The 17480-nt window shown below is 39.6% G+C and overlaps 1 protein-coding gene across 2 annotated transcripts in view; it reads left to right on the forward strand.

Annotated features, from left to right (window-relative positions):
* nalcn (sodium leak channel, non-selective) overlaps nucleotides 1-17480 on the forward strand; it is a 66984-nt gene that overhangs the window by 10073 nt on the left and 39431 nt on the right. For both annotated transcript variants that reach the window (XM_086123885.1, XM_086123886.1), the window contains 7 exons: nucleotides 121-260; nucleotides 362-490; nucleotides 4789-4940; nucleotides 5025-5167; nucleotides 5269-5373; nucleotides 6098-6184; nucleotides 15892-16023. In XM_086123885.1, coding sequence (XP_085980011.1) covers nucleotides 121-260; nucleotides 362-490; nucleotides 4789-4940; nucleotides 5025-5167; nucleotides 5269-5373; nucleotides 6098-6184; nucleotides 15892-16023 — 888 coding nt within the window. The remainder of the gene's footprint in view (nucleotides 1-120; nucleotides 261-361; nucleotides 491-4788; nucleotides 4941-5024; nucleotides 5168-5268; nucleotides 5374-6097; nucleotides 6185-15891; nucleotides 16024-17480) is intronic.

The raw sequence follows: 17480 nt of genomic DNA on the forward strand, positions 1-17480 counted from the left end.
GTATATTGCGACATTTACTATTTTTACTGCACTTGTATTTTGTCACTGCCTCAAATTTGCTGAGAGAGCATTACTTAAGGCACGTTACTGTTTCAAGCATCCGCTGCTCTTTGTTTTGAGGTGTTTGAGATAGCGGAGCTTGTGGATCAGATGTCTCCATGGGGGATGCTGAGAATCCCCAGAGCGCTCATTATGATACGAGCCTTCAGGATCTACTTCCGCTTTGAGCTTCCCCGCTCCCGCATCACGAACATTCTTAAGTACAACTGAGCATTTTTTTCTTGTCAAAATTGGTTGTGGATGAAGAACGAGACCACTAAAAAAAATGTTTGTCTAAATTCCTTTTCTTTTTTTTTTTCAGGCGCTCTGGGGAGCAAATCTGGAGTGTGTCTATCTTCCTGCTGTTTTTTCTCTTGCTTTATGGAATTCTGGGTGTGCAGATGTTTGGAACATTCAACCATCACTGTGTTACCAATGACACACAGAGAGGGTAAAATAACACATACCCTCCATAGTAGATTTATTTTTAAAGGTGGCTAGAATTTTGTGCCAATCTAATACATCCAATTGAAGAATTTAAAACGGTGGTCGATACAATAATGATCATACTCTGTTTGAAATGACACTAATACAGCTCCCAGTTTATGACAGTACTTATAGACGACATTTCATGGGTGTAAATGCAACGAACACACACAAATTAAACTCATTTGTGCAGTGGCGTAAGAATATGCTATCAAAGGTCGGCACAAGAAGGCAAGCTCAGATTCCACCTCACTTCCCGTTTATTCATTGGATTGCTTTATATTTATGACCTATTGTAAAGGTGTTTGTCATATAAATGTTTATGGTTCGAGCAAAAAGTTTGTCTTTACAATATTACTGTATTTTACATATTAAAAGGCACACTGGATTATGAGGCGCACCTTCAGTGAATGGCCTATTTTGTAATTTTTTTCATATTTTGGACACACCGCATTATAAGACGCAATCTACAATGCATCCACTAGATGCAGCTACGCTCAAGGAAATGCCAACAGAACACTACACTACACTACACTACAACCTGATTTATATCGCGACGATCAGATGTTAATAAAGCAGCGACACAGTTCACTTAACCAACAGCAAGTTATAACATTGACTCGTTAACGTTGAACTCTCTTGCCACTGCTCTATTTCCGTGTTCAACTGTGAAATTGATCGCCTTAATTTTGAGCTCTGCATTGTCAGCGTGTTTCTAGAAAGGAGCCATTTTGGGGTTAAAATATTACCGTAATGCCCATACACAAGGCGCATCGGATTTTAAGGCTCACTGTGCGCTTTTAAGAAAATGGAAGGCTTTTAGGTGTGTCTTTTAGTGCGGAAAATACGGTATGTTCTATTGGCCCCACTTATTGGGGGGTATTGTGATTAATATTGCGATTGTGGAATATGAATTAAGCAGTAAAATTCTCCCGTGTCACGAAATCGTATTGAAAAAATCAAAACTGAAAAGAAAAATCTGCTGTCATGATTTCGTCCCGCGAAACTTTTCAGAAAAAGAAAATATTGAAATCGTTCAGAATAGTTCCTGTGGTGTGTGTTTTCATTGCTTTGGCTGAGATGCCAAATGTTCCTGACAAAATCGAAATATTCCTGACAAAATTATACCGAGAGGTGATAATAGTTGTAGATATGCACTGTTTGAGTAAATAATACATTTGCTAAAAATTTTGAGACGATAATAAAATACAAAATATTATTTGTCCCGCAGTGGTCAAATAATATTGTGTATATTAACCGCAGCTAGCTATTTTTAATGTATTTTGGAAATGTAAGGTTTCACTTGTGAGACGTCGATCCCATAAATAGGGCCAATAGCTGTCTCTGTTGCTTTCTCCTATAGTACAACCTAAGAAAATCACCTCTCGTTCTTTGGTGGTTGTGTTGATCAGCATGTTCTCAGAGGCACGGAACAACAACCCAATACCCATTGCACCTCATTATGCTGCACTACTGTTTAATTCAAATTAAAGCCCAATTAATTACAACATGATTAAAATGACATTGGTCGTAATGAGGATGTATGTACAACTCCCCAGGGATGTGGAATCAGGGAGGCGTAATGCTCTTTCACATATACCATATTGTATTTACCATTAGCAGCAAGTGTTAAAATTAATTGTAAGTCCTCCACCCTTTGAACGAAGCTCATTCATCCTCACCATCTCCTCATCTATCTCCCTGTTTGTGTCGACGCACCCTCAGGACGCGTTGAACATTACATGCAAGAGAGAAACTTCAGGACTCGCTCACATTTACACCTACCAACACGCCGATCTAAAAGCAGCGTGTCTGATGTGATCCACCCGTGCTCCCTCTCGGCCAAATCCACTGTGTGTTTTAAAATATGTCGCAGAGAACAGATGTGTCTTAACTGTTAACTGCTTCATGTCCTTGGCCAAAGTCATACGCTCCACAGCTTTGCACATATATGGGATGTGATGGAAACTGGGAATAATATACCAGAGGATATGAGATGAAAAGGGTGGCGGATGTGTTCACAAAAAAAAAAAAAAAGGATCTTGTGGATGTCAGGATTTCTCCTTCTATTTGATTTCATGTCATGAATTGCACACAAAGGTATTATTAAAGGCTTATTTAAAACATAAAAAACAGAAAAGTCGGCACAGACAATTCTGGTGAACCACCATCTAAGCATTTTTTCCACACAGGTAATAAAGGAAATTGAGTTAACCTGTTCCAAAGTCACTGTCGCTATCAAAAAGCGGTATTAAATGCACAGTCGTTCAGAAGTTGTACATTAACAACTAAAGTGTAAAAATAAGCATTTTGTTATTGACAAAATAAAAAAGTAAAACACGATTAAATCACTCTGAAATTGATTGATGTCACTTGTGCCTCAATCAATTTTATTACATGATGAATTTCACATAAGAATAAAAATAAATTAACACTAAATTGTCAGTTACACAAGTATGAACAGATGTTAACACTGAAATAACCGTCTCTCGAAAAAGAATTTAACACTGCAAATTAGCTATCATACAAGTGAACATTGTAATTCAACTCATATAAATAAATTTAAAAAATGTTAAAGTAAAACACAAAATACATAAAACGACACATGTAGCAGCTTGGTGTTACCATCTAGCCTGTAACAGCTAGCCTATGGCTATTGGCAAATTTCTTCCACAATAATTGATGTATTCGAATTATGAGGTAGCACTGTAAATGTACATGTGTCCTTTGCAAATGTAACAGTGAAAAACCTTTTCTATTGTGTTTTGCTTTGGAGTTTGTTAGGTCCTTACACGTCCGATTATGCAAATCTTTAACCGCTGTTTCTGGTTTCACAAAATCAAATAAAATAATCCTCTTCACAGAGCAGTTCTGCCCCCCCCCCCGCCACACCCATCTGATTAACTGAATTATTATTGTTATCGTAATATTTGATGTCTCCTCTGAGGATTCATCTATTCCTCGTTTTGTCATCAAAAAGGTAATTTCTTTAATAGGATACAATAATATTATTTCACCATGTTTAATTAGCTTTATCTCATTTATTTGTCTTGATGCAAAATTTGAATCCCTTTTGGATCCCGTAGACCTTCAGATGAATGTCTGGGCAGACAATTTGAAGTAATTAATTTTGATTTTCATGCCTGCTGCAAGTCTAGCACAAAGCGCAGTGTAACTGGGGGGTTGGATGGACTTTTCTTGCTTCTTTTCATGCTATTCTCATAGACGTGCACAGTTAGAAATGGGCATTTGCGCCGTGGTGGGAGTAAACACGACATACTTGCTTCACGGTCAATGGAGTGGTTCCTCTCATTCATTCCCTTAAAATTCAACGGAGGAGAGGTGCACGCAGGGTCTACATCATAGGTGTCAAACTCAGGTCCTGGAGGGCCGCTGCCCTGCATGTTTTCCAAGTCTCGCTGTTGCAACACACCTGATTCAAATGATCAGATCATCAGCAAGCTCTGCGCAAGCCTGCCATTGAACCTGTTCATTTGAATCAGGTGTGTTGCAACAGGGAGACTTGGAAAACATGCAGGGCAGCGGCCCTCCAGGACCTGAGTTTGACACCTATGGTCTACATGGTTTATAAAGAACCGCAAGAAGAGCACCACCTGTTGGCTGCCGTGAATTGGGCACTTGGAGACCAGCTGTGCCATGGCCAGGGCGAATGATATACTGTATATAATATAATAAAGTTGATAATAATAATAATTCATCTCTTGAATAGATTTCTACAATAGCTCAAAGGGTTTTTTGCATGCTGCTGGCATATTTATGAATGAAATACGATGACAACCACCACGCACATCTTCAGAGCTCAGAATCTGTCTACCTGCATGTCAGTCAAATCCAGCAAAATCGTGTTACACCACCAGTGGCAAAACTTACGACCTGCTTTTAGGTTGTTGAAAGATTTTCAGTCACCTAACGTCTAGGTGCGTGTAAAACAAAATGCACTCGGTGCACCGGAACACCCAGCCTTGCACAGTACATCCTACCAAATTCCCAAAATCCAGTATTTGTACGATCTTTGCCACGTCCCAATTTTGAGGTGCAACTTTACTCAAGTTCATAACATATACAAAAAATGCTATTTCAATCATTTTGACACTTTTCCCTCGTTAATTGTCAAATGTTAGAGTGACCGATGTCGACCTTCCCACTTATTGCATGCGTGAGAACCTATCCGACTGTGGGTCATTGTAACCTCCTCCATCCATATGAAGTTGTTTTTGATGTTGGTGTTTTTCATTTGCTTAGCAACGTGACATGGAATAGCTTGGCCATCCCAGACACCCACTGCTCCCCCGATGGTGAGGGCTACCAGTGTCCTCTGGGCTTCAAGTGTATGGACCTTGAAGAACTGGGCCTCAGCAGGCAGGAACTTGGCTACAGCGGCTTCAATGAGCTGGGTAAAGTCATCAGTCATTTACTGGGATGAAAAAAAAAAGAATTGTCCTTGTAACCACCATATTTGTCCTTTTTTTTGTTTTTAGGAACAAGTATCTTTACTGTATACGAGGCTGCCTCTCAGGAGGGATGGGTGTTCCTCATGTACCGAGCAATTGATAGTTTCCCTCGCTGGCGCTCCTACTTCTATTTTATCACTCTAATTTTCTTTCTGGCATGGCTTGTGAAGGTTAGAGCTTTTTATAAATTTCTTTTTTTCTAGTCTGGAAATTAACTTTCATTTTCAATGGATTGTACAAACATAAATGGTTGCGTTTGTCGTTAAAACAGAACGTGTTCATTGCTGTCATCATCGAGACCTTTGCTGAAATCAGGGTTCAATTTCAGCAAATGTGGGGGTCCAGGAGTAGCACCACATCCACGGCAACAACGCAGGTATATATTTTAAAACAGTTGTGGAAAAAATGCACAAAAAGTGTTCTCACACTTAATGTTGGGTTACTGTTCAGCCGTTTGCGATGACATTTTTTCTGCTTGAAGGGTTGCACGTTAAGAATTATAATAATCATTGTATGTGGTATTTTTTGATTGTTCAAACCTTTTGTTGTTGAAGGCTGGACCTTTTATTCATGCATTGAGATAAGTATGATCAAAAATGAAATTTATTTAAAGAATGTATTTTTTACATTCGGACATATTTCATACATACCAAATGCCATTTTTTTCATACATTATTTTAGGATGCCTGTGGTCCTATGTGGCCTCCCAGTCGCACTGATGAAACATTGTGGCCCCCTTCATCATTTAAGTTTCCTATTTCTGCTGTGAATAATGAGTTTGAATAGTTGTTCGTGTACATCATATCTTCCCTGCAGTTGGCTGGCAATAAATTCAGGCTGTATCCCGCATCATCATCATCATCATCATCATCATCATCACCACACATCATATCAGACCTTCTCAAACTGAGCCATGCCATATCAAATCAAATCGCAATACCACTGAATTGAGCTCAATCAAATCGTTCTACTTTAAAATCAAACCATCCTCGAATTTTATTGCACCTTATATATTATATATTATTTCAATGTTGTGCTTTGCTTTCACTCATCTGTCTTTTATTTTATTTAGTGGTTTATTATTTGGGTGTGTGCCGCAGATGTTTCACGAAGATGCTGCTGGGGGGTGGCAGCTTGTAGCCGTGGACGTCAACAAACCACATGGCCGAGCACCTGCCTGCCTCCAGGTGAACCCGCTAACACAATTTATTAGCTATCAATGCTGCCGCTAGTGGAATTATGTTCTTCCTTTAAACGCGCATTTGCAACTCATGATGTGATTCATGTGGTTAATACAATGACACTCGGACATTAGAACCAGAATAAAATGTTTCCTTCACACGGGATCCCTGTACCATCAGGTATTGCGACCGTTAAGTTGTAAGCTTTTTGGCAATGTTTTACTTTTTGTTGTGAAGTCGATATTCTCCTCCATGTTCTGTCAGCATGGCACATTTATAACCAACACTGAAAACATGTTTTATTGCATTCTGTTTTGATGATCTGTTGGTCTGCTACTCAGCGCGTTGCTCAATCTCTTTCCAAATCGAACCAGGTGGATGAATATAAAGTATAAGTATGCAAAATGTAAAGACAACGCACTGACAAGCTCCTAATCTTTCAATGAATATCTCAGCTTTCTGCTAGTACTGCCTGCCACATTTGTGTAAGAAATGGGATTGGCTGCCACATTTGACTTTTTATTGCCTTTCCTTTTTGTGCAACAATGACGAAATCATACTTATTCCACTCCACTCTGCTTTTATGTAATGCTGGGCAAAGCATATCTTGGAGACTTTCAACCTCAGGTTTCATATCAGTTTTTTCTTTGCTCCTGCAGAAGAAAAAAATAAACAGGTCAGCTTTTAATGGTATTTATATTTATTTTTAATGTAACAGCGAACATAAAAACATGTTAAATTGCCGCCTTTATTACCGATTTGTCTTACTGTTTATTGTGCATGTTAAATTGCTCCATGTACAGCAGTTTGTATGCAGCGATGGCTGTTTGAAAGTGCTCTATAGATACTGTTGACTTGACTTGACTTGACTTAAATTGTTTTTTAAGCCTAATGTGCAGAAAATCATCACTACTCAGTACAGTGTTCCTCACTTTTCGCAGGTGATGCATTCCATGCACCACACACACACACACACACACACACACACACATTCATACATACACGCTCGCACACAAAAGGTGAATTTTAAAAAAAGTTAAGGTTGTTTTTTTTTTTGGAAAGAAAAATCTTTTCACTTTACTTTTTTATTTTTATTTGTAGGCTGCATTTATAACACAATGTGAGCAAAGCATTCACTGCACAAAATTCCCCTTGAAGAAGAAAAAGATCCACATTTTTGACTGGCCCCACTAAGAAGTAAGAAAACCCACCAAATAGCAAGTTAAAACTGCTATAGATTAAATGATGGTCACAAGTGAAAATCCGCGATACAATTTTTCTTTATTCCAAAGAACGTAAGCAGCTATTTTACTGTTAAAATGTGCATGTTTGCCAGACTCATTTCAGGTTTCTATAGTGATGGAATTACGAATCTGTCAATATATCAACCAAGCAGAGTAGCGAAGTGAGAATTGAGAAGTGAGTGAAGTTTAACTGACATTAGTAGATTTGCAGTAATGATGCTACAGCGACGGAGGACTTTTAAATGACGCCTGCACAAGGCGGCACACATGCTGTTAGCCTCTTGGTCAGCGTGATCCAAACGGTGGTGCTTTTGCGATAAGCCGAACACAGCTTGCAGCTGGACCTCTGTTGATAGCGGTGTAGGGCAAGAGGCTGGCTTCACGCTACGAGAGACTGCCGATAGATTGTGCAGCCAAGAGAGAGAGGGTGAGCGTCAACACAAAAAATGGGTGAGGGAAGAATTTAAAAATAGAGGAATGTAGAGAGGAATAGGCAGTGTGTCTCCTCCAGAGCACCATCATCACTTGGAGGGAGGATTTAGATAGGGATAACCAGAGGGATAAACACGGCTGACTTCCCTCTGAGCCTTCTCCTCCATTAAATGGATCACCCGGAGCTAGGTGCTCTCAAGAGAATTTGGTGGGAAATCCGACAAAAAGTGAAGCTCTACACTAAAATGTCCCTGTTTTCAGCATCACTGTGCCTGTGTGGGCTCCTTGTAGATTCCCCTTGCAGCAATGCACTTCAGAACAATGGCGAGTCATGCCGCATAACACTGTGCAAATATGGCAGATATTGTGTCCTCGTTGTACTCTGGTAGAACGCTGACGTTGAACGCAGTCTGCTCCACGACAATGATTTGTGCAAGTTTTTCACCAAAGGAAACAACAGAAGTGGAATTAATATTTTCTGGATTTAAACTCTCACCATTGTTCAGCAACTATTGATCCTCCCAAAGTCATTGTGACTTCTGTTTGTTGTAATTTTTGTATAAATGATTGATATCGACGAGGTAGGGGCGATGTGGTCCAAAATTCAGATCACGGTATTACGTGACAGTATATATCACGATATAAAATTAAGAGAAAACTGTATTTTTAATTAATAATAATGAAAGAAATGATCACTTCTGTATAGGTTGATTATACAACCCATTAGATAAACTAAATTGATCAAATAAATAAAGAATTAGGATTGGATTGTTTTCTTTGAGATGCTACTTTTCCATTTCATGTATACAGTACACTGTTGCCGCTGAAACACTGCAAATTTCTCTCGTGTGGGACTAATTGAGGTTCTTATATTTTAAATATTTTTTATGGAACTGAGATACGTTTAATCTTATTCCCACATAAGTCGGGCCTTATGTGGTGACAACCTCAGCATTTTACGGTCTTCACTGTCTTGGTTATTCTATATTATTTTCTCCCCGGTTCGACATTAAATTGCTTGATATTTTGCTGTTCAAAGTTATTTACGCTGTACTGTAACACGGTTCCCGCCTGACCTATGCAACGAGCGCACCATATCACACAAGCGCATATTTTGGTGTTTTGCGGCTTCATTTCGATCTGTCACTTTCGATAGCTTAGTGATAAGCATGACTTTCCGTCTCTCTTTGTCTGCCGTTTGCCTTTGTGATAACTCTACTTACCCAAGTGGAGGCCATGAGTAGGGTTTTGCTATATATACACCGGATACAAAGTAACCTTTTGCCTTTGCATCATGTTTAGCCACGTGAGCTAATCAGCTGTAGCTCGGAAGGAGCGGAGGCTTCGCACCACAGCGTGCAACAAGCATCGCACACAGCGAGGTGATGCAGGCATATAGTTCGAGAATTTCTGTCACAGTGAGCAGTGCGCACAGAAGGGGGTGCAAAGACATAATCAACATGCATTCCCGCTATTGGATGGTGCGATCCACATCTCGACCTTCAGGCAATACCTCGAATATGCCGTCTATACTGTACACCCGGATTATCTCTTCTTCTTTCAAACCCTGGTCTAACTCGATCTATCGCTTAGCTTTGTCACCCGTAACTGACAGCAGGGAAGCGTACTGAGCAGACAGGTCGGCTTGGAGGTCCAGACTGCATTGCCATCTGCATGGATGTGCAGGAGAAGCGAGGTGTGAGCTTGTGTTCTGCTCTGCCTGTGTCTAGAGTAATTGGCCATCAAATGATGCGAATGTTTCCACGCTGGCAGATGGGCCTTACCCACACAGACACCCGAACCCACCAGACTCTATTAAACAGCCTCAATGTACACATGAAGGCCTCCGATCCGCAAGTCGACATTGCTTAGTCCATTTGGTTATGTTGTGTGTGTGTGTGTGTGTGTGTGTGTGTGTGTGTGTGTGTGTGTGTGTGTGTGTGTGTGTGTGTGTGTGTGTGTGTGTGTGTGTGTCAAGTTGGGGGTGCAGGAGCAGTTGGAGATAACATGCAGTTGATTGACCACCTGCTCTTTTTGGAGGAAGCAGGACATTCTCTCTTGAGGGGTAACAAAGCCAAATAGCCAATAGCGAACACAGAGTGTCAATGTGTTGATCCTTCGGTCTCAGTTGTTTGTCAAGTGATGGAATATTTTCATCCAGAAATTTGTTCTCATATAAACCTCACTTTTCAGAACTATTAAAAACCTTGCTACACAGACACAATATCGTGTATGTTCCGGGATGCGGTCAAGCTCTGATTTGTTTGAATTTTCAAATAGTTGAGGGAAACAAGACACATTGAAATCCATTCACACGAAGTGCACCGTTTCTATCACAAGACCTTTCAAGAATTTTCTTCCAGGATCTGGTATCTACAGTAGTACTGAATGAAACCTTTATTAACTTTCCTGGCAATTAATATTTTAACATTCACAACTGTCATCCAAGTGTAGAATGAAAGCCAATACCGCACTGAAGCAAACCAAACTAAAGCTGCATCATACCATAAATGAATTAAGATACCGTATTTTCCGCACTAAAAGGCGCACCTAAAAGCCTTCCATTTTCTTAAAAGCTCACAGTGCGCCTTAAAATCCGATGCCTTGTGTGTGGTCATTACGGTAATATGTCGACCCCAAAACGGCTCCTTGATAGAGACATGCTTACAACGGAGAGTTCAAACTTAAGTTTCACAGTTGAACACGGAAATAGAGCAGCGGCAAGAAAGTTTAACGTTAACGAGGCAATGTTATAACTTGCTGTTGGTTAAGTGAACTGTGTCTCTGCTTTATTAAATAAGTTTTACTGACATCTGATCGTCGCTATATAAATCAGAGTGTAGTGTAGTGTTCTGTTGGCATTTCCTTGAGCGTACCTTCATCTAGTGCAGGGGTGCCCATTACGTCGATCCTGATCTACCGGTAGATCTAAGACAGGTCCCAAGTAGATCCGAGGAGTGTCGAGGAGAAAAAAAAACAAATAACCATTTGTGTGTCTTTGAACATGTTAGTAATATATATTTTTTGTGTTAATGTACGCTGCACCCTAATCATCCTATCAGTCTCATTTTCACAAAAAAAAAATCTAAAAAAATAAAATAAAGCAGGTAAATCTTGAATTTACGGTGGCGCGTGATTACGTCATCGGAAGTTGTTAGCGCTCAGCAGTCTGCAATTGCAGCTTGTGATCAGAGCTGTTGCGCTCTATCTTTTATCGTCATTATTCTCATTCAGAGTTTGCTTCGTGTACAATTCACCGAGGGCACGGAAAAAGAATAGGAATCTAGGAGGGCACAGGGAAGCACTTTAAAATGGTACATATGAGCTACGATAGTTAACAGACTGCAAAAGTGCATCGCATGCCTCAGGTTCAGGCTGTTTCTCATCATGGTGTGCGTGTGTGTGTGTGTGTGTGTGCGCGCGCGCGCGTGTGTGTGTGTGTGCGTGTGTGTGCGTGTGCGCGCGCGTGTGTGTGTGCGCGCACATGCGCGCGCCGGTAAGGGTAGATCCCGGGAGGTTATTTGATCGAAAAGTAGATCTTCGGTCCAAAAAGTTTGGGCACCCCTGATCTAGTGGATGCATTGTAGATTGCATTTTATAAGCGGTGCATCCAATATATGAAAAAAAAAATTCATTGAAGGTGCGCCTCATAATCAAGTGCACCTTTTAGTGTGGAAAATATGGTATCTCTTTTCATGGGGTTGCATGCAAAAAGTTTCATTAGCATCTTTTTTTTTTTTCATTTCACTCTAATGTATTTAAAGTAATGTAAATCATCTCACTATTTTCACCACTTAGCTTTGCATGTTTTTCCTCAAACTAGTGGCCTCACTGATAAGATGATCTTAATGACTAATTATTAGCCTCCGATGCTCCATCATGTCATAATTACAATGGTGCATTGGTAGGATTACCTGAGCAAAAATTAACGTATACAGGCGAGTAAATGGTGATTGAAAAGTTTCAGTATCCTAGCTTTAGATCGCATCATCGAGAAAATGTAAATAAAGATGATGAAAGAGGAAATGAATTCTAGTGTTATCAAGAGTGACAATGGGAAAATGGAAAAAACAAAACCAAACAGTAGAGCATACCATAGCTGGGTGAATGTAAATATGTCAGTCTCATCAGACAATGAGACTGGGCAGTACAAAGGTGAATGTGGACTGCAACACTAGGCAGCGGCAATGTATGTGTACTTTGAATCAATAATCTACAGGCCTATGCTATCAGTAGCGATTTATATTATATTGAAATAAGAGAACATTCGGAGAGAGGTTTTGTCCCACTTCGCTCGCAACCTTCCGTCATACATTTGTATTTGATCATAAATTTTACCCATAGTTGTTTCCTCAGATATATTGAAATACTTACTCTCGAATAAACATTTTATTAGATGAATACCTCACTTAGAGCGACAATCATAAAGCAGTAGTATCTTTTGAAAGGAAGTCTTTTTCAAGCAGCTCTTGTATTCGATCCTATTACCTTGTGGAGGGGCATCTAATAGAGTGTCAGAGTATAGATAATTGAAGAGATGGATCAGGTGAAGCTGAGTCACTTAACAAAAAAGTGTCGCGGGTTTTGGCGAGCAGTCGTTTGGTGGTTTAATGCTACAAGTTTCACACTTGTCTCGAGTCAAGGCAGCAAAGAGCATTTGTTCACTTTGGCAGTGTGAGCGAACAGACGGAGTAGGAGGAAGAAGCCATCAGTCTGTATAAGCCCGCATCTGTGGCCGAAGCCGCGTGAAACGTTCCAGGTATTACATAGAAATCCTCTCGATGATTCCGTTGTTAACAGTAAATTACATCAGGCTACGTTTTATGAACACAACACCGTTGTGGTATTGTATCCCAGTTCATGTCACAGTGATGGAGACGGCCGTTGGAGCAATGAATTAACAAAGCATAAATGCAGTGATGAACAAGCAACAAGCACCCACCTAATGTTTATGTTAATCCAAATAGATAACTAACCAGTTGAGCACAATCCGTTGTATGCGGCTGGTTGACTTCCTAATTGTGTTTAATGTATTGTCAAGCTTTGTTTACTTTACCAATAAAGTTTCACAGGAGTGTTAATATGCTTTTTTTCCCACAATTTAAAGCTGTTTCCAGGTGTCCTAACATGTCTATGACATTTTTTCGTCAGAATACCCAAAGGACAAAACTTTATAGCAGACGTCTTACCCTATTTTTCTAGTCGCTTAGAAATTAGTTTTGTCTCATGCAATTTATCCCCTCTTCAAACCAAAATACTCTAAGCTCCAGTTTCACTTGACATAAATTGTAATATACCTTCAATTCTGTTTAGATAATATTCCAAAAATATGGGATATTTGTTGATGGATTTTACCATTTGTTGATTAAGGACATTACCGGTAGTCAAATGGTCATCCCTAATGAATACACCGTTAAGTAAATATCTCAACTAAATTGTAGCAAATATCACTATTTAGTTTTTGTTCGGATATCGGACATACTGTCAAATTAATTTGTAGTTAAAACTCAAACTGCCACCATAAAACCATTATTTACTCTGTAGGCGATGTTTTTAAAAATATAGAATAGAGATATATCAAATGCCATGCCAGTATAAACATACATTAATCACCGTTAACTCATTCACTCCCATAAATGTTTTTAAACGTCTTTTCAGACTTGGTCCAGAATTGGCTGGTACTGAATGAGTTAAAAAAAAAACAACTACCCGGTACATGAAATCATAATAAAGTCAAATTTTTCAACTTTTGAAGGCAGCAGCATAAGAACTCATCTTGAGTTTTGTGATGCTTCGAGAAAATGTATGTTCACCAAATCTATTACTTTGCTTCTCCACTATGAAAATATGATCTATGGTACGCGACACACGTTTCCTTACTAGGGCCTACTGTACATTAAAAAAAAGAAAAATAAATCTCCACAAATTGGACATAACATGATCCAAGCGGAATTCATTGCAAGCCTGCTGCACTGATATGGTCAACATTGGTGAGGTGCACCACATTTACAGCAGAAAATAAAGGCGGGATGCTGGGATGACATAAAAAGGTCATCTAATGAGCTGGATGTGCGGACTACATCCCGCCCCCTAAAGGTTGCGATTGCACATTGCTCTCAAGTGAGAACTTCCAGGTCGCCTTAGTGGGGTGATTCTCCAAAGCTGACATCAAATATGAGCAGGGTCAATGCTTTGAGAGAATCAAAGTGTTTCATGCACTCAAGCAGGCTATTTCTGGTATCTGTCAGTCCTTCTTTATTTCCTCTTTGGCTGCCTGCACACACACACACACACACACACACTCGTACTGTATATACACGCACATACACACATTATTTTCAGCCAAAAGAGCGTCTGGCTCCTGGAAATGTCAAACTGTTTTGTCATGTCCAATCTCAGTCAGCCTAACCTCTGTGTGAGTCTGTTTTATGGGGGGGAAAATCATCAGAGCAGTACTTATGTGACATAAATAGTGAATGGTGCAAATAATAGCTTTGCAGGTTTATCATTAATTCACTCAAACATCTTACAGCTCAGACATTTGGGAGCTTCTTTTGACAACCTTGACAGTTTTACAGCAATTCATGGAGAAAAAAATATCACCAATGTAATTAGATAGATGTAGTATCAGTAACGTAAATAAATATTTTTTCATTGCCGTCACTGTGTCTCATTAGATTCAAAATTGTTTAAGTAGATTTGTACCCAATGTCATTGTACAAAATATTCTCCAATAGCGCTGCATATTGGCACCCGTGGGTTCACCTCTGCACAGAATTTTCTTTTGGGGGTGGGCACCCCTGTTTTTTATGGAAAACACTCATTGGTGAAATATCCCTGTTTACAGTTTTTGGGGTTGCAAAAAAAAATAATAAAATCAGTGAAGGATAATGGCCGTCACTTATTTATGAACTTTTGCTACTCACGACCCTCTCTTGCGAGTGGTGGGGGTTAATTGTCGTCGCTTTCTGTGTGCTTGTAGACTCAGCTACAGTACCGTACACTTTTATTGTCACTCACCTGCTCAAGACAGGTTTAAAAAATGGTTCATTAAAACAAAGCAAAAGTGAGTGGCTTTTGTCTTTTGTCTTTTTTTTGTTGTTGTCTTCAAAACGATTTGAATGGGATGGGAGTGCTTTGAAGGACTGTTCTGGCAGGCTGGGGATTCTTTGTTTTCCAACCCGTCGTTATAAAACATGTATTTTGGGTGGTTTACACACTTTAAATGTCTATGCGGTAAAACATGGAGGATATTGTGTTAAAAAAAATAACATCAAAACTACCATAGTAGTGGAGATATGAGGTTGTCATTAGATCAAAGTTTCTGCTGTGTAGGTTGGATTGGTGGCAGAAATCCAATTCCTTTGGGCCTATTTTCTGTCCCTAAACATCTCAACTTTAAACTTTTACTAGCATTGGGGTGAGCCATTCCCACAACTCTCAGACTGTTCCCCCTATCTTGCCACACATATTGAGTCCATCCAAGGCCGTGATCACATCTGTTAAATTGTTTCCGAACCAACACACAGACAGTTTCGCCCTTTTGTCGAAAACAAGTGCTGTGTTTGTATGTGAGTGTGTGTGCACGCGCGTATGTGTGTGTTTGCGCGAGCGTGTGTATGTGTGTTCCCTCCTTCAATTTTTATTTGTGTCCCCATTGTTTCCATCTTGCGATGTTGATGTAGGCGTTCAATTGCACTGCGCGTCCCACGAGAAATAACACACAGTGATTGCCCCTTTCTCCTCTTGTTTCCGCCGGTGTGAATACACACTGATTTTGTTGTCTGCTTGGATGTTGTGTTAAAAAAAAAGCCTCCTGATTGCTTTGAGTTTTCCTGCACTCTTCCTGCTGGTTTGCCCATTTTCCTACACACCCCATAGCATATGGATGACATATGGATCCTGTGTGTATTATATAAGATATTACTATCATTGTTTGGCTGGTTTGTATGAAAGACAAAAGTTGAAATTCAATGGAAGGCAAAATAAAAGGGGGGGGGGGGGGTTCTCACAATTCACACGTCTTTGTTTCCACAGCAACTGATGCGCTCGTCCGTGTTCCACATGTTCATATTGAGTATGGTGGCCGTTGACGTGATTGTTGCTGCGAGCAATTATTACAAAGGCGAGAACCACCGCAGGCACTATGATGAGTTTTACCTGGCGGAGGTAAGATATTTTTTCTGTTTCCACATTTTTAGATAAATTCAGGACTGATTTTGTTTGTATACAAAACAAATAGGTATTCAAATGATTTTTTAATGATATGTTTATCTTTTAATGTGTTGGGTTGATTGATGGAGGATTTATTTTGGATTGCCCTGATGGGGCACGTTAAAAAAAAAAAGAAGATAATAATAATAAAAAATCAAACATAGTTTATATAGCACTTTACATACATAGAAATGCAACTAAAAATGATGTGCAATTTTAAAAAAACATCCAAAATACAAATCTTCCCCCCCACCCCACCATCACACACACACAAAATTAAAACGAAATAAATAAATAACTAGAGAGAGAGAGAGAGAGAGAGAGAGAGACAGAGATCTCCAAAGGCACACACATGGTCATATATATATACACGCACAACCTGATAAACTATGTATAAAAAACATGGCAAGGCACAGTGAATCTGTAAAAGGAAAAAGCACCAAAGGGCAGCTCATCCACACTGAGAGGAATGACAGCTCACGGCTGCCAAGATTGACCAGGTTAGACCTTACACATGGTGATGAACCTACCCGGTCCCCCAGGCCTAAGGAGCCTCCAGGAGGACACCACACGTGTGAAGGCTAGCCAGGGTTCTAAATAATCCATACAGCTCCACTTGATTTCATGTGTGGTAATTAATCAGCATTTTGATGGGTTTGGGTGTGTGTATAAATTTGTGCGCACTCATTGTACAATGAAATCTCAAGTGCCAAACCAGGATCAGATGATTTCAAATCTTTTTGTGACTGTCAACTTGACCGAGTTGATTAACTCACCAACTCTTTTAAATAATAAAAACCCTGACAGATTGACTTTTATTGATTTGATACTGACTAAGTTCCCACAGAAACACTAAAATACCTACATCGAAACCTCATGTACTTTTAAGGAGGGATCTTGAACATTGTGATGAACAAAGATTTTTAGTGTGATTCGTTTAATTTAAACATGAGTAGAATAGACCAGAGCCACAATATCGTTCTGGCGTGGACTTGTTCTCACGATAGTTTTATGAATACTTTAAATAGACATGCTGCTTTAAGGAGATTTGGCATTTAAGGTGGGTGATAACTCATGAAGTCTCAGAAGCTACGGTATTCATATATGGAATCTAGCCTGGGCGAAGGTGAGGACACGTTTTTCTACTGATTGGACTGCTTTTAGAAGACTAAGAAACAAATGCTCCTCGCCCATCAAAAAGGACAAATCTGAGTATTACTTATTAGTCACCACAACATGTTTAAATGATGCAGAGAGGTTTTGGAGAGCTATAAAATCTCTTTTTGTCAGCAACAACTTTCAACACATTTGTTATGAGTGATTCTGTTGCTATTCAAAATAAAATTTAGTTTATGAGTTCTTTTAACAAGCATGTTGCTTCTTCTGGAATCCTGCTTGGTCTAGCTCACTCT

The sequence above is a fragment of the Hippocampus guttulatus genome, chromosome 11, assembly GCF_054856545.1.
Source record: "Hippocampus guttulatus isolate MCC_2025c chromosome 11, RoL_Hgut_1.0, whole genome shotgun sequence".
Taxonomy (NCBI): domain Eukaryota; kingdom Metazoa; phylum Chordata; class Actinopteri; order Syngnathiformes; family Syngnathidae; genus Hippocampus; species Hippocampus guttulatus.